The sequence below is a fragment of the Oncorhynchus gorbuscha genome, unplaced genomic scaffold (assembly GCF_021184085.1).
Source record: "Oncorhynchus gorbuscha isolate QuinsamMale2020 ecotype Even-year unplaced genomic scaffold, OgorEven_v1.0 Un_scaffold_2463, whole genome shotgun sequence".
In the NCBI taxonomy this organism is placed as follows: Eukaryota; Metazoa; Chordata; class Actinopteri; order Salmoniformes; family Salmonidae; genus Oncorhynchus; species Oncorhynchus gorbuscha.
Genome location: NW_025746969.1, coordinates 54,769 through 76,973, shown reverse-complemented (window position 1 = coordinate 76,973; position 22,205 = coordinate 54,769). Strand labels below are relative to the sequence as shown.

The 22,205-nt window shown below is 52.7% G+C and overlaps 1 protein-coding gene across 1 annotated transcript in view; it reads left to right on the top strand.

Annotated features, from left to right (window-relative positions):
- Window positions 1-2,209: 2,209 nt before the first annotated feature.
- Window positions 2,210-22,205, top strand: part of LOC124025819 (vitamin K-dependent protein S-like) — a gene marked incomplete at its 5' end in the record, with an annotated part of 46,174 nt that continues 26,178 nt past the window's right edge. The window contains 2 exon segments of the mRNA XM_046339143.1: window positions 2,210-2,367; window positions 18,955-18,979. Of these exon segments, the coding sequence (XP_046195099.1) occupies window positions 2,210-2,367; window positions 18,955-18,979 (183 nt within the window).

Genomic DNA, 22,205 nt, shown 5'->3' with positions numbered 1-22,205 from the left:
CTGTTTATTAACTCCCCTTGTTTTTATTAACTGTTTATTAACTGTTGACTCCCCTTGTTTATTAACTGTTAACTCCCTTGTTTATTAACTGTTTATTAACTTGTTTATTAACTGTTTATTAACTGTTAACTCCCCTTGTTTATTAACTGTTTATTAACTGTTAACTCCCCTTGTTTATTAACTGTTAACTCCCCTTGTTTATTAACTGTTAACTCCCCTTGTTTATTAACTGTTAACTCCCCTTGTTTATTAACTGTTTATTAACTGTTAACTCCCCTTGTCTATTAACTGTTACCTCCCCTTGTTTATTAACTGTTAACTCCCCTTGTCTATTAACTGTTACCTCCCCTTGTTTATTAACTGTTAACTCCCCTTGTTTATTAACTGTTAACTGTTAACCCCTTGTTTATTAACTGTTAACTCCCTTGTTTATTAACTGTTAACTGTTTATTAACTAACTCCCTTGTTTATTAACTGTTAACTCCCCTTGTTTATTAACTGTTGACTCCCCTTGTTTATTAACTGTTAACTCCCCTTGTTTATTAACTGTTGACTCCCCTTGTTTATTAACTGTTTATTAACTGTTTATTAACTGTTTATTAACTGTTAACTCCCCTTGTTTATTAACTGTTAACTCCCCTTGTTTATTAACTGTTTATTAACTGTTTATTAACTGTTTATTAACTGTTGACTCCCCTTGTTTATTAACTGTTAACTCCCCTTGTCTATTAACTGTTAACTCCCCTTGTTTATTAACTGTTGACTCCCCTTGTTTATTAACTGTTTATTAACTGTTTATTAACTGTTAACTCCCCTTGTTTATTAACTGTTTATTAACTGTTAACTCCCCTTGTTTATTAACTGTTAACTCCCCTTGTTTATTAACTGTTAACTCCCCTTGTTTATTAACTGTTAACTCCCCTTGTCTATTAACTGTTAACTCCCCTTGTCTATTAACTGTTAACTCCCCTTGTTTATTAACTGTCTATTAACTGTTGACTCCCCTTGTTTATTAACTGTTTATTAACTGTTTATTAACTGTTTATTAACTGTTTATTAACTGTTTATTAACTGTTAACTCCCCTTGTTTATTAACTGTTGACTCCCCTTGTTTATTAACTGTTAACTCCCCTTGTTTATTAACTGTTTATTAACTGTTGACTCCCCTTGTCTATTAACTGTTAACTCCCCTTGTTTATTAACTGTTTATTAACTGTTTATTAACTGTTTATTAACTGTTAACTCCCCTTGTTTATTAACTGTTAACTCCCCTTGTTTATTAACTGTTAACTCCCCTTGTTTATTAACTGTTAACTCCCCTTGTCTATTAACTGTTAACTCCCCTTGTTTATTAACTGTCTATTAACTGTTGACTCCCCTTGTTTATTAACTGTTTATTAACTGTTTATTAACTGTTTATTAACTGTTTATTAACTGTTTATTAACTGTTTATTAACTGTTAACTCCCCTTGTTTATTAACTGTTGACTCCCCTTGTTTATTAACTGTTAACTCCCCTTGTTTATTAACTGTTTATTAACTGTTGACTCCCCTTGTCTATTAACTGTTAACTCCCCTTGTTTATTAACTGTTTATTAACTGTTTATTAACTGTTTATTAACTGTTTATTAACTGTTGACTCCCCTTGTTTATTAACTGTTAACTCCCCTTGTCTATTAACTGTTAACTCCCCTTGTTTATTAACTGTTGACTCCCCTTGTTTATTAACTGTTTATTAACTGTTAACTCCCCTTGTTTATTAACTGTTTATTAACTGTTAACTCCCCTTGTTTATTAACTGTTAACTCCCCTTGTTTATTAACTGTTAACTCCCCTTGTTTATTAACTGTTAACTCCCCTTGTCTATTAACTGTTAACTCCCCTTGTCTATTAACTGTTAACTCCCCTTGTTTATTAACTGTCTATTAACTGTTGACTCCCCTTGTTTATTAACTGTTTATTAACTGTTTATTAACTGTTGACTCCCCTTGTCTATTAACTGTTAACTCCCCTTGTTTATTAACTGTTAACTCCCCTTGTTTATTAACTGTTAACTCCCCTTGTTTATGAACTGTTAACTCCCTGTAATTGCATCCCTGTCTCCCAGCGTCCGTCCACACAACCAGTAGAAATGCATAAACATTGAATACATATTTCTGGAGTTGGAAGTGAAATATATAACCAACCCAGTTACACGTGTGTGTCTCCAGTTCTAACTCAGAACAGGGCCTCCCAGTTTCTGTCTCGACACCGCAGGGCCAACTCCATGTTTGAGGAGAGTAAGAAAGGTAACCTGGAGAGAGAATGTATCGAGGAGCTGTGCAACAAGGAGGAGGCAAGGGAGATCTTTGAGAACTACCCGGAGACGGTGAGTGGTTCCTGAGGGCCCCTGGCACACTGGTTACAAGATGGCCATGTCAGGGGGGCCCCTGGCACACTAGTTACAAGATGGCCATGTCAGGGGGGCCCCTGGCACACTAGTTACAAGATGGCCATGTCAGGAGGGACCTGGGGAGAGGGAGAGGGAGAGGGTAGACACTAGATGGTAATGTCAGGAGAGACCTGGGGAGAGGGAGAGGGTAGACACTAGATGGTCATGTCAGGAGGGACCTGGGGAGAGGGAGAGGGTAGACACTAGATGGTCATGTCAGGAGGGACCTGGGGAGAGGGAGAGGGTAGACACTAGATGGTCATGTCAGGAGGGACCTGGGGAGAGGGAGAGGGTAGACACTAGATGGTCATGTCAGGAGGGACCTGGGGAGAGGGAGAGGGTAGACACTAGATGGTCATGTCAGGAGGGACCTGGGGAGAGGGAGAGGGTAGACACTAGATGGTCATGTCAGGAGGGACCTGGGGAGAGGGAGAGGGTAGACACTAGATGGTCATGTCAGGAGGGACCTGGGGAGAGGGTAGACACTAGATGGTCATGTCAGGAGGGACATGGGGAGAGGGAGAGGGTAGACACTAGATGGTCATGTCAGGAGGGACCTGGGGAGAGGGAGAGGGTAGACACTAGATGGTCATGTCAGGAGGGACCTGGGGAGAGGGAGAGGGTAGACACTAGATGGTCATGTCAGGAGGGACCTGGGGAGAGGGAGAGGGTAGACACTAGATGGTCATGTCAGGAGGGACATGGGGAGAGGGAGAGGGTAGACACTAGATGGTCATGTCAGGAGGGACCTGGGGAGAGGGAGAGGGTAGACACTAGATGGTCATGTCAGGAGGGACCTGGGGAGAGGGTAGTCACTAGATGGTAATGTCAGGAGGGATCTGGGGAGAGGGAGAGGGTAGTCACTAGATGGTCATGTCAGGAGGGATCTGGGGAGAGGGTAGACACTAGATGGTAATGTCAGGAGGGACATGGGGAGAGGGAGAGGGTAGACACTAGATGGTAATGTCAGGAGGGACCTGGGGAGAGGGAGAGGGTAGACACTAGATGGTCATGTCAGGAGGGACCTGGGGAGAGGGAGAGGGTAGACACTAGATGGTCATGTCAGGAGGGACCTGGGGAGAGGGTAGACACTAGATGGTCATGTCAGGAGGGACATGGGGAGAGGGAGAGGGTAGACACTAGATGGTCATGTCAGGAGGGACCTGGGGAGAGGGAGAGGGTAGACACTAGATGGTCATGTCAGGAGGGACCTGGGGAGAGGGTAGACACTAGATGGTAATGTCAGGAGAGACCTGGGGAGAGGGAGAGGGTAGACACTAGATGGTAATGTCAGGAGAGACCTGGGGAGAGGGAGAGGGTAGACACTAGATGGTCATGTCAGGAGAGACCTGGGGAGAGGGAGAGGGAGAGGGTAGACACTAGATGGTCATGTCAGGAGGGACCTGGGGAGAGGGAGAGGGAGAGGGTAGACACTAGATGGTCATGTCAGGAGGGACCTGGGGAGAGGGAGAGGGAGAGGGTAGACACTAGATGGTAATGTCAGGAGGGACCTGGGGAGAGGGAGAGGGTAGACACTAGATGGTCATGTCAGGAGAGACCTGGGGAGAGGGACAGGGAGAGGGTAGACACTAGATGGTCATGTCAGGAGGGACCTGGGGAGAGGGAGAGGGAGAGGGTAGACACTAGATGGTAATGTCAGGAGAGACCTGGGGAGAGGGAGAGGGTAGACACTAGATGGTCATGTCAGGAGAGACCTGGGGAGAGGGACAGGGAGAGGGTAGACACTAGATGGTCATGTCAGGAGGGACCTGGGGAGAGGGAGAGGGAGAGGGTAGACACTAGATGGTAATGTCAGGAGAGACCTGGGGAGAGGGAGAGGGTAGTCACTAGATGGTAATGTCAGGAGAGACCTGGGGAGAGGGAGAGGGTAGACACTAGATGGTAATGTCAGGAGGGACCCGGGGAGAGGGTAGACACTAGATGGTCATGTCAGGAGGGACAGAGGGAGAGTGTAGACACTAGATGGTCATGTCAGGAGGGACCTGGGGAGAGGGAGAGGGTAGACACTAGATGGTCATGTCAGGAGAGACCTGGGGAGAGGGAGAGGGAGAGGGTAGACACTAGATGGTCATGTCAGGAGGGACCTGGGGAGAGGGAGAGGGAGAGGGTAGACACTAGATGGTCATGTCAGGAGAGACCTGGGGAGAGGGAGAGGGTAGTCACTAGATGGTAATGTCAGGAGAGACCTGGGGAGAGGGAGAGGGTAGACACTAGATGGTAATGTCAGGAGGGACAGAGGGAGAGGGTAGACACTAGATGGTCATGTCAGGAGGGACCTGGGGAGAGGGAGAGGGTAGATACTAGATGGTCATGTCAGGAGAGACCTGGGGAGAGGGAGAGGGAGAGGGTAGACACTAGATGGTCATGTCAGGATGGACCTGGGGAGAGGGAGAGGGAGAGGGTAGACACTAGATGGTCATGTCAGGAGAGACCTGGGGAGAGGGAGAGGGAGAGGGTAGACACTAGATGGTCATGTCAGGAGGGACAGAGGGAGAGGGTAGACACTAGATGGTCATGTCAGGAGGGACCTGGGGAGAGGGTAGACACTAGATGGTCATGTCAGGAGGGACCTGGGGAGAGGGTAGTCACTAGATGGTCATGTCAGGAGGGACCTGGGGAGAGGGAGAGGGAGAGGGTAGACACTAGATGGTCATGTCAGGAGGGACCTGGGGAGAGGGAGAGGGTAGACACTAGATGGTCATGTCAGGAGAGACCTGGGGAGAGGGAGAGGGTAGACACTAGATGGTCATGTCAGGAGAGACAGAGGGAGAGGGTAGACACTAGATGGTAATGTCAGGAGAGACCTGGGGAGAGGGAGAGGGTAGTCACTAGATGGTCATGTCAGGAGAGACCTGGGGAGAGGGAGAGGGTAGTCACTAGATGGTCATGTCAGGAGGGACCTGGGGAGAGGGTAGTCACTAGATGGTCATGTCAGGAGAGACCTGGGGAGAGGGAGAGGGTAGTCACTAGATGGTCATGTCAGGAGGGACCTGGGGAGAGGGAGAGGGTAGACACTAGATGGTCATGTCAGGAGGGACCTGGGGAGAGGGAGAGGGTAGACACTAGATGGTCATGTCAGGAGGGACATGGGGAGAGGGTAGACACTAGATGGTCATGTCAGGAGGGAAATGGGGAGAGGGAGAGGGTAGACACTAGATGGTCATGTCAGGAGGGACCTGGGGAGAGGGAGAGGGTAGTCACTAGATGGTCATGTCAGGAGGGACATGGGGAGAGGGTAGACACTAGATGGTCATGTCAGGAGGGAAATGGGGAGAGGGAGAGGGTAGACACTAGATGGTCATGTCAGGAGGGACCTGGGGAGAGGGTAGACACTAGATGGTCATGTCAGGAGGGACCTGGGGAGAGGGAGAGGGTAGACACTAGATGGTCATGTCAGGAGGGACCTGGGGAGAGGGAGAGGGTAGACACTAGATGGTCATGTCAGGAGGGACATGGGGAGAGGGAGAGGGTAGACACTAGATGGTCATGTCAGGAGGGACCTGGGGAGAGGGAGAGGGTAGACACTAGATGGTAATGTCAGGAGGGACCTGGGGAGAGGGAGAGGGTAGACACTAGATGGTCATGTCAGGAGGGACATGGGGAGAGGGAGAGGGTAGACACTAGATGGTCATGTCAGGAGGGACCTGGGGAGAGGGAGAGGGTAGACACTAGATGGTCATGTCAGGAGGGACCTGGGGAGAGGGAGAGGGTAGACACTAGATGGTCATGTCAGGAGAGACAGAGGGAGAGGGTAGACACTAGATGGTAATGTCAGGAGGGACCTGGGGAGAGGGAGAGGGTAGACACTAGATGGTAATGTCAGGAGGGACCTGGGGAGAGGGAGAGGGTAGACACTAGATGGTCATGTCAGAAGGGACCTGGGGAGAGGGAGAGGGTAGACACTAGATGGTCATGTCAGGAGGGACCTGGGGAGAGGGAGAGGGTAGACACTAGATGGTCATGTCAGGAGGGACCTGGGGAGAGGGTAGTCACTAGATGGTAATGTCAGGAGGGATCTGGGGAGAGGGAGAGGGTAGTCACTAGATGGTCATGTCAGGAGGGATCTGGGGAGAGGGTAGACACTAGATGGTAATGTCAGGAGGGACAGAGGGAGAGGGAGAGGGTAGTCACTAGATGGTCATGTCAGGAGGGACATGGGGAGAGGGAGAGGGTAGTCACTAGATGGTAATGTCAGGAGGGACATGGGGAGAGGGAGAGGGTAGACACTAGATGGTCATGTCAGGAGGGACATGGGGAGAGGGAGAGGGTAGTCACTAGATGGTAATGTCAGGAGGGACCTGGGGAGAGGGTAGACACTAGATGGTCATGTCAGGAGGGACCTGGGGAGAGGGAGAGGGTAGACACTAGATGGTCATGTCAGGAGGGACCTGGGGAGAGGGAGAGGGTAGACACTAGATGGTCATGTCAGGAGGGACCTGGGGAGAGGGAGAGGGTAGACACTAGATGGTCATGTCAGGAGGGACATGGGGAGAGGGAGAGGGTAGACACTAGATGGTCATGTCAGGAGGGACATGGGGAGAGGGAGAGGGTAGACACTAGATGGTCATGTCAGGAGGGACATGGGGAGAGGGAGAGGGTAGACACTAGATGGTCATGTCAGGAGGGACCTGGGGAGAGGGTAGACACTAGATGGTAATGTCAGGAGGGACAGAGGGAGAGGGAGAGGGTAGTCACTAGATGGTCATGTCAGGAGGGACATGGGGAGAGGGAGAGGGAGAGGGTAGACACTAGATGGTCATGTCAGGAGGGACAGAGGGAGAGGGAGAGGGTAGACACTAGATGGTCATGTCAGGAGGGACATGGGGAGAGGGAGAGGGTAGTCACTAGATGGTAATGTCAGGAGCGACATGGGGAGAGGGAGAGGGTAGACACTAGATGGTCATGTCAGGAGGGACATGGGGAGAGGGAGAGGGTAGACACTAGATGGTCATGTCAGGAGGGACCTGGGGAGAGGGAGAGGGTAGACACTAGATGGTCATGTCAGGAGGGACATGGGGAGAGGGAGAGGGTAGACACTAGATGGTCATGTCAGGAGGGACATGGGGAGAGGGAGAGGGTAGACACTAGATGGTCATGTCAGGAGGGACCTGGGGAGAGGGAGAGGGTAGACACTAGATGGTCATGTCAGGAGGGACCTGGGGAGAGGGAGAGGGTAGACACTAGATGGTAATGTCAGGAGGGACCTGGGGAGAGGGAGAGGGTAGACACTAGATGGTCATGTCAGGAGGGACCTGGGGAGAGGGAGAGGGTAGACACTAGATGGTCATGTCAGGAGGGACCTGGGGAGAGGGAGAGGGTAGACACTAGATGGTCATGTCAGGAGGGACCTGGGGAGAGGGTAGTCACTAGATGGTAATGTCAGGAGGGATCTGGGGAGAGGGAGAGGGTAGTCACTAGATGGTCATGTCAGGAGGGATCTGGGGAGAGGGTAGACACTAGATGGTAATGTCAGGAGGGACAGAGGGAGAGGGAGAGGGTAGTCACTAGATGGTCATGTCAGGAGGGACATGGGGAGAGGGAGAGGGTAGTCACTAGATGGTAATGTCAGGAGGGACATGGGGAGAGGGAGAGGGTAGACACTAGATGGTCATGTCAGGAGGGACATGGGGAGAGGGAGAGGGTAGTCACTAGATGGTAATGTCAGGAGGGACCTGGGGAGAGGGTAGACACTAGATGGTCATGTCAGGAGGGACCTGGGGAGAGGGAGAGGGTAGACACTAGATGGTCATGTCAGGAGGGACCTGGGGAGAGGGAGAGGGTAGACACTAGATGGTCATGTCAGGAGGGACCTGGGGAGAGGGAGAGGGTAGACACTAGATGGTCATGTCAGGAGGGACGTGGGGAGAGGGAGAGGGTAGACACTAGATGGTCATGTCAGGAGGGACATGGGGAGAGGGAGAGGGTAGACACTAGATGGTCATGTCAGGAGGGACCTGGGGAGAGGGAGAGGGTAGACACTAGATGGTCGTGTCAGGAGGGACATGGGGAGAGGGAGAGGGTAGACACTAGATGGTCATGTCAGGAGGGACATGGGGAGAGGGAGAGGGTAGTCACTAGATGGTCATGTCAGGAGGGATCTGGGGAGAGGGAGAGTGTAGTCACTAGATGGTCATGTCAGGAGGGACCTGGGGAGAGGGTAGACACTAGAGGGTCATGTCAGGAGGGACATGGGGAGAGGGTAGACACTAGATGGTCATGTCAGGAGGGACATGGGGAGAGGGTAGACACTAGATGGTCATGTCAGGAGAGACCTGGGGAGAGGGAGAGGGTAGACACTAGATGGTCATGTCAGGAGAGACCTGGGGAGAGGGAGAGGGTAGACACTATATGGTCATGTCAGGAGGGACCTGGGGAGAGGGAGAGGGAGAGGGTAGACACTAGATGGTAATGTCAGGAGGGACCTGGGGAGAGGGAGAGGGTAGTCACTATATGGTCATGTCAGGAGGGACCTGGGGAGAGGGAGAGGGAGAGGGTAGACACTAGATGGTAATGTCAGGAGGGACCTGGGGAGAGGGAGAGGGTAGTCACTATATGGTCATGTCAGGAGGGACCTGGGGAGAGGGAGAGGGAGAGGGTAGACACTAGATGGTAATGTCAGGAGGGACCTGGGGAGAGGGAGAGGGTAGTCACTAGATGGTAATGTCAGGAGGGACCTGGGGAGAGGGAGAGGGTAGACACTATATGGTCATGTCAGGAGGGACCTGGGGAGAGGGAGAGGGTAGTCACTAGATGGTAATGTCAGGAGGGACCTGGGGAGAGGGAGAGGGTAGTCACTATATGGTCATGTCAGGAGGGACCTGGGGAGAGGGAGAGGGAGAGGGTAGACACTAGATGGTAATGTCAGGAGGGACCTGGGGAGAGGGAGAGGGTAGTCACTAGATGGTAATGTCAGGAGGGACCTGGGGAGAGGGAGAGGGTAGACACTATATGGTCATGTCAGGAGGGACCTGGGGAGAGGGAGAGGGTAGACACTAGATGGTCATGTCAGGAGGGACCTGGGGAGAGGGAGAGGGTAGACACTAGAGGGTAATGTCAGGAGGGACATGGGGAGAGGGAGAGGGTAGACACTAGATGGTCATGTCAGGAGGGACCTGGGGAGAGGGAGAGGGAGAGGGTAGTCACTAGATGGTCATGTCAGGAGGGACAGAGGGAGAGGGAGAGGGTAGACACTAGATGGTCATGTCAGGAGGGACATGGGGAGAGGGAGAGGGTAGACACTAGATGGTCATGTCAGGAGGGACAGAGGGAGAGGGAGAGGGTAGACACTAGATGGTCATGTCAGGAGGGACCTGGGGAGAGGGAGAGGGTAGACACTAGATGGTCATGTCAGGAGGGACATGGGGAGAGGGAGAGGGTAGACACTAGATGGTCATGTCAGGAGGGACAGAGGGAGAGGGAGAGGGTAGACACTAGATGGTCATGTCAGGAGGGACATGGGGAGAGGGAGAGGGTAGACACTAGATGGTCATGTCAGGAGGGACAGAGGGAGAGGGAGAGGGTAGACACTAGATGGTCATGTCAGGAGGGACCTGGGGAGAGGGAGAGGGTAGACACTAGATGGTCATGTCAGGAGGGACATGGGGAGAGGGAGAGGGAGAGGGTAGACACTAGATGGTCATGTCAGGAGGGACATGGGGAGAGGGAGAGGGAGAGGGTAGACACTAGATGGTCATGTCAGGAGGGACCTGGGGAGAGGGTAGACACTAGATGGTCATGTCAGGAGGGACCTGGGGAGAGGGTAGACACTAGATGGTCATGTCAGGAGGGACCTGGGGAGAGGGAGAGGGTAGACACTAGATGGTCATGTCAGGAGGGACCTGGGGAGAGGGAGAGGGTAGTCACTAGATGGTCATGTCAGGAGGGACCTGGGGAGAGGGTAGACACTAGATGGTCATGTCAGGAGGGACCTGGGGAGAGGGTAGACACTAGATGGTCATGTCAGGAGGGACCTGGGGAGAGGGAGAGGGTAGACACTAGATGGTCATGTCAGGAGGGACCTGGGGAGAGGGAGAGGGTAGACACTAGATGGTCATGTCAGGAGGGACCTGGGGGAGGGAGAGGTAGAGTCACTAGATGGTCATGTCAGGAGGGACCTGGGGAGAGGGAGAGGGTAGACACTAGATGGTCATGTCAGGAGGGACCTGGGGAGAGGGAGAGGGTAGACACTAGATGGTCATGTCAGGAGGGACCTGGGGAGAGGGAGAGGGTAGACACTAGATGGTCATGTCAGGAGGGACATGGGGAGAGGGAGAGGGTAGACACTAGATGGTCATGTCAGGAGGGACCTGGGGAGAGGGAGAGGGTAGACACTAGATGGTCATGTCAGGAGGGACCTGGGGAGAGGGAGAGGGTAGTCACTAGATGGTCATGTCAGGAGGGACCTGGGGAGAGGGAGAGGGTACACACTAGATGGTCATGTCAGGAGGGACATGGGGAGAGAGGGTAGACACTAGATGGTCATGTCAGGAGGGACCTGGGGAGAGGGGAGGGTCACTAGATGGTCATGTCAGGAGGGACATGGGGAGGGGAGAGGGTAGTCACTAGATGGTCATGTCAGGAGGGACATGGGGAGAGGGAGAGGGTAGACACTAGATGGTCATGTCAGGAGAGACCTGGGGAGAGGGAGAGGGTAGACACTAGATGGTCATGTCAGGAGGGACATGGGGAGAGGGAGAGGGTAGTCACTAGATGGCCATGTCAGGAGGGACCTGGGGAGAGGGTAGTCACTAGATGGTCATGTCAGGAGGGACCTGGGGAGAGGGAGAGGGTAGTCACTAGATGGTCATGTCAGGAGGGACCTGGGGAGAGGGAGAGGGTAGTCACTAGATGGTCATGTCAGGAGGGACATGGGGAGAGGGAGAGGGTAGTCACTAGATGGTCATGTCAGGAGGGACCTGGGGAGGGGAGAGGGTAGTCACTAGATGGTCATGTCAGGAGGGACCTGGGGAGAGGGAGAGGGTAGTCACTAGATGGTCATGTCAGGAGGGACCTGGGGAGGGGAGAGAGTAGACACTAGATGGTCATGTCAGGAGGGACCTGGGGAGAGGGTAGGGTAGTCACTAGATGGTCATGTCAGGAGGGACATGGGGGGAGAGGGTAGTCACTAGATGGTCATGTCAGGAGGGACATGGGGAGAGGGAGAGGGTAGACACTAGATGGTCATGTCAGGAGGGACCTGGGGAGAGGGAGAGGGTAGACACTAGATGGTCATGTCAGGAGGGACATGGGGAGAGAGTAGACACTAGATGGTCATGTCAGGAGGGACCTGGGGAGAGGGTAGTCACTAGATGGTCATGTCAGGAGGGACATGGGGAGAGGGTAGACACTAGATGGTCATGTCAGGAGGGACATGGGGAGAGGGAGAGGGTAGACACTAGATGGTCATGTCAGGAGAGACCTGGGGAGAGGGTAGTCACTAGATGGTCATGTCAGGAGGGACATGGGGAGAGGGAGAGGGTAGTCACTAGATGGCCATGTCAGGAGGGACCTGGGGAGAGGGTAGTCACTAGATGGTCATGTCAGGAGGGACCTGGGGAGAGGGAGAGGGTAGTCACTAGATGGTCATGTCAGGAGGGACCTGGGGAGAGGGAGAGGGTAGTCACTAGATGGTCATGTCAGGAGGGACATGGGGAGGGGAGAGGGTAGTCACTAGATGGTCATGTCAGGAGGGACCTGGGGAGAGGGAGAGGGTAGTCACTAGATGGTCATGTCAGGAGGGACATGGGGAGAGGGAGAGGGTAGTCACTAGATGGTCATGTCAGGAGAGACCTGGGGAGAGGGAGAGGGTAGACACTAGATGGTCATGTCAGGAGGGACCTGGGGAGAGGGTAGACACTAGATGGTCATGTCAGGAGGGACCTGGGGAGAGGGAGAGGGTAGACACTAGATGGTCATGTCAGGAGGGACCTGGGGGGGGAGAGGGTAGACACTAGATGGTCATGTCAGGAGGGACCTGGGGAGAGGGTAGACACTAGATGGTCATGTCAGGAGGGACCTGGGGAGAGGGAGAGGGTAGACACTAGATGGTCATGTCAGGAGGGACCTGGGGAGAGGGAGAGGGAGAGGGTAGACACTAGATGGTCATGTCAGGAGGGACCTGGGGAGAGGGTAGTCACTAGATGGTCATGTCAGGAGGGACCTGGGGAGAGGGAGAGGGTAGACACTAGATGGTCATGTCAGGAGGGACCTGGGGAGAGGGTAGTCACTAGATGGTCATGTCAGGAGGGACCTGGGGAGAGGGAGAGGGTAGACACTAGATGGTCATGTCAGGAGGGACATGGGGAGAGGGTAGACACTAGATGGTAATGTCAGGAGGGACCTGGGGAGAGGGTAGACACTAGATGGTCATGTCAGGAGGGACCTGGGGAGAGAGTAGACACTAGATGGTCATGTCAGGAGGGACCTGGGGAGAGGGAGAGGGTAGACACTAGATGGTCATGTCAGGAGGGACCTGGGGAGAAGGAGAGGGTAGACACTAGATGGTCATGTCAGGAGGGACCTGGGGAGAGGGTAGTCACTAGATGGTCATGTCAGGAGGGACATGGGGAGAGGGTAGACACTAGATGGTCATGTCAGGAGGGACATGGGGAGAGGGAGAGGGTAGACACTAGATGGTCATGTCAGGAAAGACCTGGGGAGAGGGAGAGGGTAGTCACTAGATGGTCATGTCAGGAGGGACATGGGGAGAGGGAGAGGGTAGTCACTAGATGGTCATGTCAGGAGGGACCTGGGGAGAGGGTAGACACTAGATGGTCATGTCAGGAGGGACCTGGGGAGAGGGAGAGGGTAGTCACTAGATGGTCATGTCAGGAGGGACCTGGGGAGAGGGTAGACACTAGATGGTCATGTCAGGAGGGACCTGGGGAGAGGGTAGTCACTAGATGGTCATGTCAGGAGGGACATGGGGAGAGGGAGAGGGTAGTCACTAGATGGCCATGTCAGGAGGGACCTGGGGAGAGGGTAGTCACTAGATGGTCATGTCAGGAGGGACCTGGGGAGAGGGAGAGGGTAGACACTAGATGGTCATGTCAGGAGGGACAGAGGGAGAGGGAGAGGGTAGACACTAGATGGTCATGTCAGGAGGGACCTGGGGAGAGGGAGAGGGTAGACACTAGATGGTCATGTCAGGAGGGACCTGGGGAGAGGGAGAGGGTAGTCACTAGATGGTCATGTCAGGAGGGACCTGGGGAGAGGGAGAGGGTAGTCACTAGATGGTCATGTCAGGAGGGACCTGGGGAGAGGGAGAGGGTAGTCACTAGATGGTCATGTCAGGAGGGACCTGGGGAGAGGGAGAGGGTAGACACTAGATGGTCATGTCAGGAGGGACCTGGGGAGAGGGAGAGGGTAGTCACTAGATGGTCATGTCAGGAGGGACCTGGGGAGAGGGTAGACACTAGATGGTCATGTCAGGAGGGACCTGGGGAGAGGGTAGACACTAGATGGTCATGTCAGGAGGGACCTGGGGAGAGGGTAGACACTAGATGGTCATGTCAGGAGGGACATGGGGAGAGGGAGAGGGTAGACACTAGATGGACATGTCAGGAGGGACCTGGGGAGAGGGAGAGGGTAGACACTAGATGGTAATGTCAGGAGGGACAGAGGGAGAGGGTAGACACTAGATGGTCATGTCAGGAGGGACATGGGGAGAGGGAGAGGGTAGACACTAGATGGTAATGTCAGGAGGGACCTGGGGAGAGGGAGAGGGAGAGGGTAGACACTAGATGGTCATGTCAGGAGGGACAGAGGGAGAGGGAGAGGGTAGTCACTAGATGGTAATGTCAGGAGGGACCTGGGGAGAGGGAGAGGGTAGTCACTAGATGGTAATGTCAGGAGAGACCTGGGGAGAGGGAGAGGGTAGACACTAGATGGTCATGTCAGGAGGGACCTGGGGAGAGGGAGAGGGTAGACACTAGATGGTCATGTCAGGAGGGACCTGGGGAGAGGGTAGACACTAGATGGTCATGTCAGGAGAGACAGAGGGAGAGGGTAGACACTAGATGGTCATGTCAGGAGGGACCTGGGGAGAGGGAGAGGGTAGACACTAGATGGTCATGTCAGGAGGGACCTGGGGAGAGGGAGAGGGTAGTCACTAGATGGTAATGTCAGGAGGGACCTGGGGAGAGGGTAGACACTAGATGGTCATGTCAGGAGGGACCTGGGGAGAGGGAGAGGGTAGACACTAGATGGTCATGTCAGGAGGGACCTGGGGAGAGGGAGAGGGTAGTCACTAGATGGTCATGTCAGGAGGGACCTGGGGAGAGGGAGAGGGTAGTCACTAGATGGTAATGTCAGGAGGGACCTGGGGAGAGGGAGAGGGTAGTCACTAGATGGTCATGTCAGGAGGGACCTGGGGAGAGGGTAGTCACTAGATGGTCATGTCAGGAGGGACCTGGGGAGAGGGTAGACACTAGATGGTCATGTCAGGAGGGACCTGGGGAGAGGGTAGACACTAGATGGTCATGTCAGGAGGGACATGGGGAGAGGGAGAGGGTAGACACTAGATGGTAATGTCAGGAGGGACCTGGGGAGAGGGAGAGGGTAGACACTAGATGGTCATGTCAGGAGGGACCTGGGGAGAGGGAGAGGGTAGACACTAGATGGTCATGTCAGGAGGGACCTGGGGAGAGGGAGAGGGTAGACACTAGATGGTCATGTCAGGAGGGACCTGGGGAGAGGGAGAGGGTAGACACTAGATGGTCATGTCAGGAGGGACCTGGGGAGAGGGTAGTCACTAGATGGTCATGTCAGGAGGGACCTGGGGAGAGGGAGAGGGTAGACACTAGATGGTCATGTCAGGAGGGACCTGGGGAGAGGGAGAGGGTAGTCACTAGATGGTCATGTCAGGAGGGACAGAGGGAGAGGGAGAGGGTAGACACTAGATGGTCATGTCAGGAGGGACCTGGGGAGAGGGAGAGGGTAGACACTAGATGGTCATGTCAGGAGGGACCTGGGGAGAGGGAGAGGGTAGACACTAGATGGTCATGTCAATAGGAGAGTGTGTGCGTGTGTGTGTCTGCGTGTGCGCGTGTGTGTATGTAACAGGCTCAGGTCATTGAACTGTTCCCCCCCATCATGTGTTTGACGTTGACTAGTGTTGACGTAGCTGAGTGGGATGGAGCGGTGCGTTGACGTAGCTGAGTGGGATGGAGCGGGACGTTGACTAGTGTTGACGTAGCTGAGTGGGATGGAGCGGGACGTTGACTAGTGTTGACGTAGCTGAGTGGGATGGAGCGGGACGTTGACTAGTGTTGACGTAGCTGAGTGGGGCGTTGACTAGTGTTGACGTAGCTGAGTGGGACGTTGACTAGTGTTGACGTAGCTGAGTGGGACGTTGACTAGTGTTGACGTAGCTGAGTGGGATGGAGCGGGACGTTGATGTAGCTGAGTGGGATGGAGCGGGACATTGACTAGTGTTGACGTAGCTGAGTGGGATGGAGCGGGACGTTGACTAGTGTTGACGTAGCTGAGTGGGGTGGAGCGGGGCGTTGACTAGTGTTGACGTAGCTGAGTGGGATGGAGCGGTGCGTTGACGTAGCTGAGTGGGATGGAGCGGGACGTTGACTAGTGTTGACGTAGCTGAGTGGGATGGAGAGGGACGTTGACTAGCTGAGTGGGATGGAGCGGGACGTTGACTAGTGTTGATGTAGCTGAGTGGGATGGAGCGGTGCGTTGACGTAGCTGAGTGGGATGGAGCGGTGCGTTGACTAATGTTGACGTAGCTGAGTGGGATGGAGCGGGACGTTGACTAGTGTTGATGTAGCTGAGTGGGATGGAGCGGTGCGTTGACTAGTGTTGACGTAGCTGAGTGGGGTGGAGCGGGACGTTGACTAGTGTTGACGTAGCTGAGTGGGGTGGAGCGGGACGTTGACTAGTGTTGACGTAGCTGAGTGGGGTGGAGCGGGGCGTTGACTAGTGTTGACGTAGCTGAGTGGGGTGGAGCGGTGCGTTGACTAATGTTGACGTAGCTGAGTGGGGTGGAGCGGGGCGTTGACTAGTGTTGACGTAGCTGAGTGGGATGGAGCGGTGCGTTGACTAGTGTTGACGTAGCTGAGTGGGGTGGAGCGGGACGTTTACTAGTGTTGACGTAGCTGAGTGGGGTGGAGCGGGGCGTTGACTAGTGTTGACGTAGCTGAGTGGGGTGGAGCGGTGCGTTGACTAATGTTGACGTAGCTGAGTGGGATGGAGCGGGACGTTGACTAGTGTTGACGTAGCTGAGTGGGATGGAGCGGGGCGTTGACTAGTGTTGATGTAGCTGAGTGGGATGGAGCGGGGCGTTGACTAGTGTTGACGTAGCTGTGTGGGATGGAGCGGGGCATTGACTAGTGTTGACGTAGCTGAGTGGGATGGAGCGGGGCGTTGACTAGTGTTGACGTAGCTGAGTGGGGTGGAGCGGGGCGTTGACTAGTGTTGACGTAGCTGAGTGGGATGGAGCGGGGCGTTGACTAGTGTTGACGTAGCTGAGTGGGGTGGAGCGGGGCGTTGACTAGTGTTGACGTAGCTGAGTGGGGTGGAGCGGGCGTTGACTAGTGTTGACGTAGCTGAGTGGGGTGGAGCGGGGCGTTGACTAGTGTTGACGTAGCTGAGTGGGATGGAGCGGGGCGTTGACTAGTGTTGACGTAGCTGAGTGGGGTGGAGCGGGGCGTTGACTAGTGTTGACGTAGCTGAGTGGGATGGAGCGGGGCGTTGACTAGTGTTGACGTAGCTGAGTGGGGTGGAGCGGGGCGTTGACTAGTGTTGACGTAGCTGAGTGGGGTGGAGCGGGGCGTTGACTAGTGTTGACGTAGCTGAGTGGGATGGAGCGGGGCGTTGACTAGTGTTGACGTAGCTGAGTGGGATGGAGCGGGGCGTTGACTAGTGTTGACGTAGCTGAGCGGGACGTTGACTAGTGTTGACGTAGCTGAGTGGGATGGAGCGGTACGTTGACTAGTGTTGACGTAGCTGAGTGGGATGGAGCGGGACATTGACTAGTGTTGACGTAGCTGAGTGGGATGGAGCGGGGCGTTGACTAGCGTTGACGTAGCTGAGTGGTACGTTGACTAGTGTTGACGTAGCTGAGTGGGGCGTTGACTAGTGTTGACGTAGCTGAGTGGGATGGAGCGGGACGTTGACTAGTGTTGACGTAGCTGAGTGGGATGGAGCGGGACGTTGACTAGTGTTGACGTAGCTGAGTGGGATGGAGCGGTGCGTTGACTAATGTTGACGTAGCTGAGTGGGGTGGAGCGGGGCGTTGACGTAGTTGAGTGGGATGGAGAGGGACGTTGACTAGTGTTGACGTAGCTGAGTGGGATGGAGTGGGACGTTGACTAATGTTGACGTAGCTGAGTGGGGTGGAGCGGGGCGTTGACTAGTGTTGACGTAGCTGAGCGGGACGTTGACTAGTGTTGACGTAGCTGAGTGGGATGGAGCGGGACGTTGACTAGCGTTGACATAGCTGAGTGGGATGGAGCGGGACGTTGACTAATGTTGACGTAGCTGAGTGGGGTGGAGCGGGGCGTTGACTAGTGTTGACGTAGCTGAGTGGGATGTTGACTAATGTTGATGTAGCTGAGTGGGATGGAGCGGTGCGTTGACTAGTGTTGACGTAGCTGAGTGGGATGGAGCGGGACGTTGACTAGTGTTGACGTAGCTGAGTGGGATGGAGCGGGACGTTGACGTAGCTGAGTGGGACGTTGACTAGTGTTGACGTAGCTGCGTGGGATGTAGCGGTGCGTTGACTAGTGTTGACGTAGCTGAGTGGGATGGAGCGGGACGTTGACTAGTGTTGACGTAGCTGAGTGGGATGGAGCGGGACGTTGACTAGTGTTGACGTAGCTGAGTGGGGTGGAGTGGGACGTTGACGTAGCTGAGTGGGATGGAGCGGGACGTTGACTAGTGTTGACGTAGCTGAGTGGGGTGGAGCGGGACGTTGACTAGTGTTGACGTAGCTGAGTGGGGTGGAGCGGGCCGTTGACTAGTGTTGACGTAGCTGAGTGGGACGTTGACTAGTGTTGACGTAGCCGAGTGGGATGGAGCGGTGCGTTGACTAGTGTTGACGTAGCTGAGTGGGATGGAGCGGGACGTTGACTAGTGTTGACGTAGCTGAGTGGGGTGGAGCGGGACGTTGACTAGTGTTGACGTAGCTGAGTGGGGTGGAGCGGGACGTTGACTAGTGTTGACGTAGCTGAGTGGGATGGAGCGGGACGTTGACCTCAAGCTGTTGACTGGTTTATGAACCCAGACGGACTAAGAACCCAGACGGACTAAGAACCCAGATGGACTAAGAACCCAGACGGACTAAGAACCCAGACGGACTAAGAACCCAGACGGACTAAGAACCCAGATGGACTAAGAACCCAGACGGACTAAGAACCCAGACGGACTAAGAACCCAGACGGACTAAGAACCCAGATGGACTAAGAACCCAGACGGACTAAGAACCCAGTCGGACTAAGAACCCAGACGGACACGAGGCATCTGCTAATAATGTCTCCTTTCTTTTTACAGGAACACTTCTATCCTCAGTATGTCTGTAAGTTTCAACCCTTCAACCCCACTCTGTTGAAGTCCTGTCCTCACTCTGCTAATATAACCCCACTCTGTTGAAGTCCTGTCCTCACTCTGCTAATATAACCCCACTCTGTCCTCACTCTGCTAATATAACCCCACTCTGTTGAAGTCCTGTCCTCACTCTGCTAATATAACCCCACTCTGTTGAAGTCCTGTCCTCACTCTGCTAATATAACCCCACTCTGTCCTCACTCTGCTAATATAACCCCACTCTGTTGAAGTCCTGTCCTCACTCTGCTAATATAACCCCACTCTGTCCTCACTCTGCTAATATAACCGCACTCTGTTGAAGTCCTGTCCTCACTCTGCTAATATAACCCCACTCTGTTTTCACTCTGCTAATATAACCCCACTCTGTCCTCACTCTGCTAATATAACCCCACTCTGTCCTCACTCTGCTAATATAACCCCACTCTGTTGAAGTCCTGTCCTCACTCTGCTAATATAACCCCACTCTGTTTTCACTCTGCTAATATAACCCCACTCTGTTGAAGTCCTGTCCTCACTCTGCTAATATAACCCCACTCTGTTGAAGTCCTGTCCTCACTCTGCTAATATAACCCCACTCTGTTGAAGTCCTGTCCTCACTCTGCTAAATAACCCCACTCTGTTGAAGTCCTGTCCTCACTCTGCTAATATAACCCCACTCTGTTGAAGTCCTGTCCTCACTCTGCTAATATAACCCCACTCTGTCCTCACTCTGCTAAATAACCCCACTCTGTTGAAGTCCGCTCCTCACTCTGCTAATATAACCCCACTCTGTTGAAGTCCTGTCCTCACTCTGCTAAATAACCCCACTCTGTTGAAGTCCTGTCCTCACTCTGCTAATATAACTCCACTCTGTTGAAGTCCTGTCCTCACTCTGCTAATATAACCCCACTCTGTTGAAGTCCTGTCCTCACTCTGCTAATATAACCCCACTCTGTTGAAGTCCTGTCCTCACTCTGCTAATATAACCCCACTCTGTCCTCACTCTGCTAATATAACCCCAGTCTGTTGAAGTCCTGTCCTCACTCTGCTAATATAACCCCACTCTGTTGAAGTCCTGTCCTCACTCTGCTAATATAACCCCACTCTGTTGAAGTCCTGTCCTCACTCTGCTAATATAACCCCACTCTGTTGAAGTCCTGTCCTCACTCTGCTAATATAACCCCACTCTGTTGAAGTCCTGTCCTCACTCTGCTAAGTAACCCCACTCTGTTGAAGTCCTGTCCTCACTCTGCTAATATAACCCCACTCTGTCCTCACTCTGCTAAGTAACCCCACTCTGTTGAAGTCCTGTCCTCACTCTGCTAATATAACCCCACTCTGTCCTCACTCTGCTAATATAACCCCACTCTGTTGAAGTCCTGTCCTCACTCTGCTAATATAACCCCACTCTGTTTTCACTCTGCTAATATAACCCCACTCTGTTGAAGTCCTGTCCTCACTCTGCTAATATAACCCCACTCTGTTTTCACTCTGCTAATATAACCCCACTCTGTTGAAGTCCTGTCCTCACTCTGCTAATATAACCCCACTCTGTCCTCACTCTGCTAATATAACCCCACTCTGTTGAAGTCCTGTCCTCACTCTGCTAATATAACCCCACTCTGTTGAAGTCCTGTCCTCACTCTGCTAATATAACCCCACTCTGTTGAAGTCCGCTCCTCACTCTGCTAATATAACCCCAGTCTGTTGAAGTCCTGTCCTCACTCTGCTAATATAACCCCAGTCTGTTGAAGTCCTGTCCTCACTCTGCTAATATGACCCCACTCTGTTGAAGTCCTGTTCTCACTCTGCTAATATAACCCCACTCTGTTGAAGTCCTGTCCTCACTCTGCTAATATAACCCCACTCTGTTGAAGTCCTGTCCTCACTCTGCTAAATAACCCCACTCTGTTTTCACTCTGCTAATATAACCCCACTCTGTTGAAGTCCTGTCCTCACTCTGCTAATATAACCCCACTCTGTTGAAGTCCTGTCCTCACTCTGCTAATATAACCCCACTCTGTTGAAGTCCTGTCCTCACTCTGCTAAATAACCCCACTCTGTTGAAGTCCTGTCCTCACTCTGCTAATATAACCCCACTCTGTTGAAGTCCTGTCCTCACTCTGCTAATATAACCCCACTCTGTCCTCACTCTGCTAAATAACCCCACTCTGTTGAAGTCCGCTCCTCACTCTGCTAATATAACCCCACTCTGTTGAAGTCCTGTCCTCACTCTGCTAAATAACCCCACTCTGTTGAAGTCCTGTCCTCACTCTGCTAATATAACTCCACTCTGTTGAAGTCCTGTCCTCACTCTGCTAATATAACCCCACTCTGTTGAAGTCCTGTCCTCACTCTGCTAATATAACCCCACTCTGTTGAAGTCCTGTCCTCACTCTGCTAATATAACCCCACTCTGTTGAAGTCCTGTTCTCACTCTGCTAATATAACCCCACTCTGTTGAAGTCCTGGCCTCACTCTGCTAATATAACCCCACTCTGTTGAAGTCCTGTCCTCACTCTGCTAATATAACCCCACTCTGTTGAAGTCCTGTCCTCACTCTGCTAATATAACCCCACTCTGTTTTCACTCTGCTAATATAACCCCACTCTGTTGAAGTCCTGTCCTCACTCTGCTAATATAACCCCACTCTGTTGAAGTCCTGTCCTCACTCTGCTAATATAACCCCACTCTGTTTTCACTCTGCTAATATAACCCCACTCGGTTGAAGTCCTGTCCTCACTCTGCTAATATAACCCCACTCGGTTGAAGTCCTGTCCTCACTCTGCTAATATAACCCCACTCTGTCCTCACTCAGAATCTAGCGTTCCTCAATGAGTTATCATGTGACTGATGTCAGCTAATATAACCCCACTGTGTTGTCTGTCTGATGTCAGCTAATATAACCCCACTGTGTTGTCTGTCTGATGTCAGCTAATATAACCCCACTGTGTTGTCTGTCTGATGTCAGCTAATATAACCCCACTGTGTTGTTGTCTGATGTCAGCTAATATAACCCCACTGTGTTGTTGTCTGTCTGATGCCAGCTAATATAACCCCACTGTGTTGTCTGTCTGATGTCAGCTAATATAACCCCACTGTGTTGTCTGTCTGATGTCAGCTAATATAACCCCACTGTGTTGTCTGTCTGTCTGATGTCAGCTAATATAACCCCACTGTGTTGTCTGTCTGATGTCAGCTAATATAACCCCACTGTG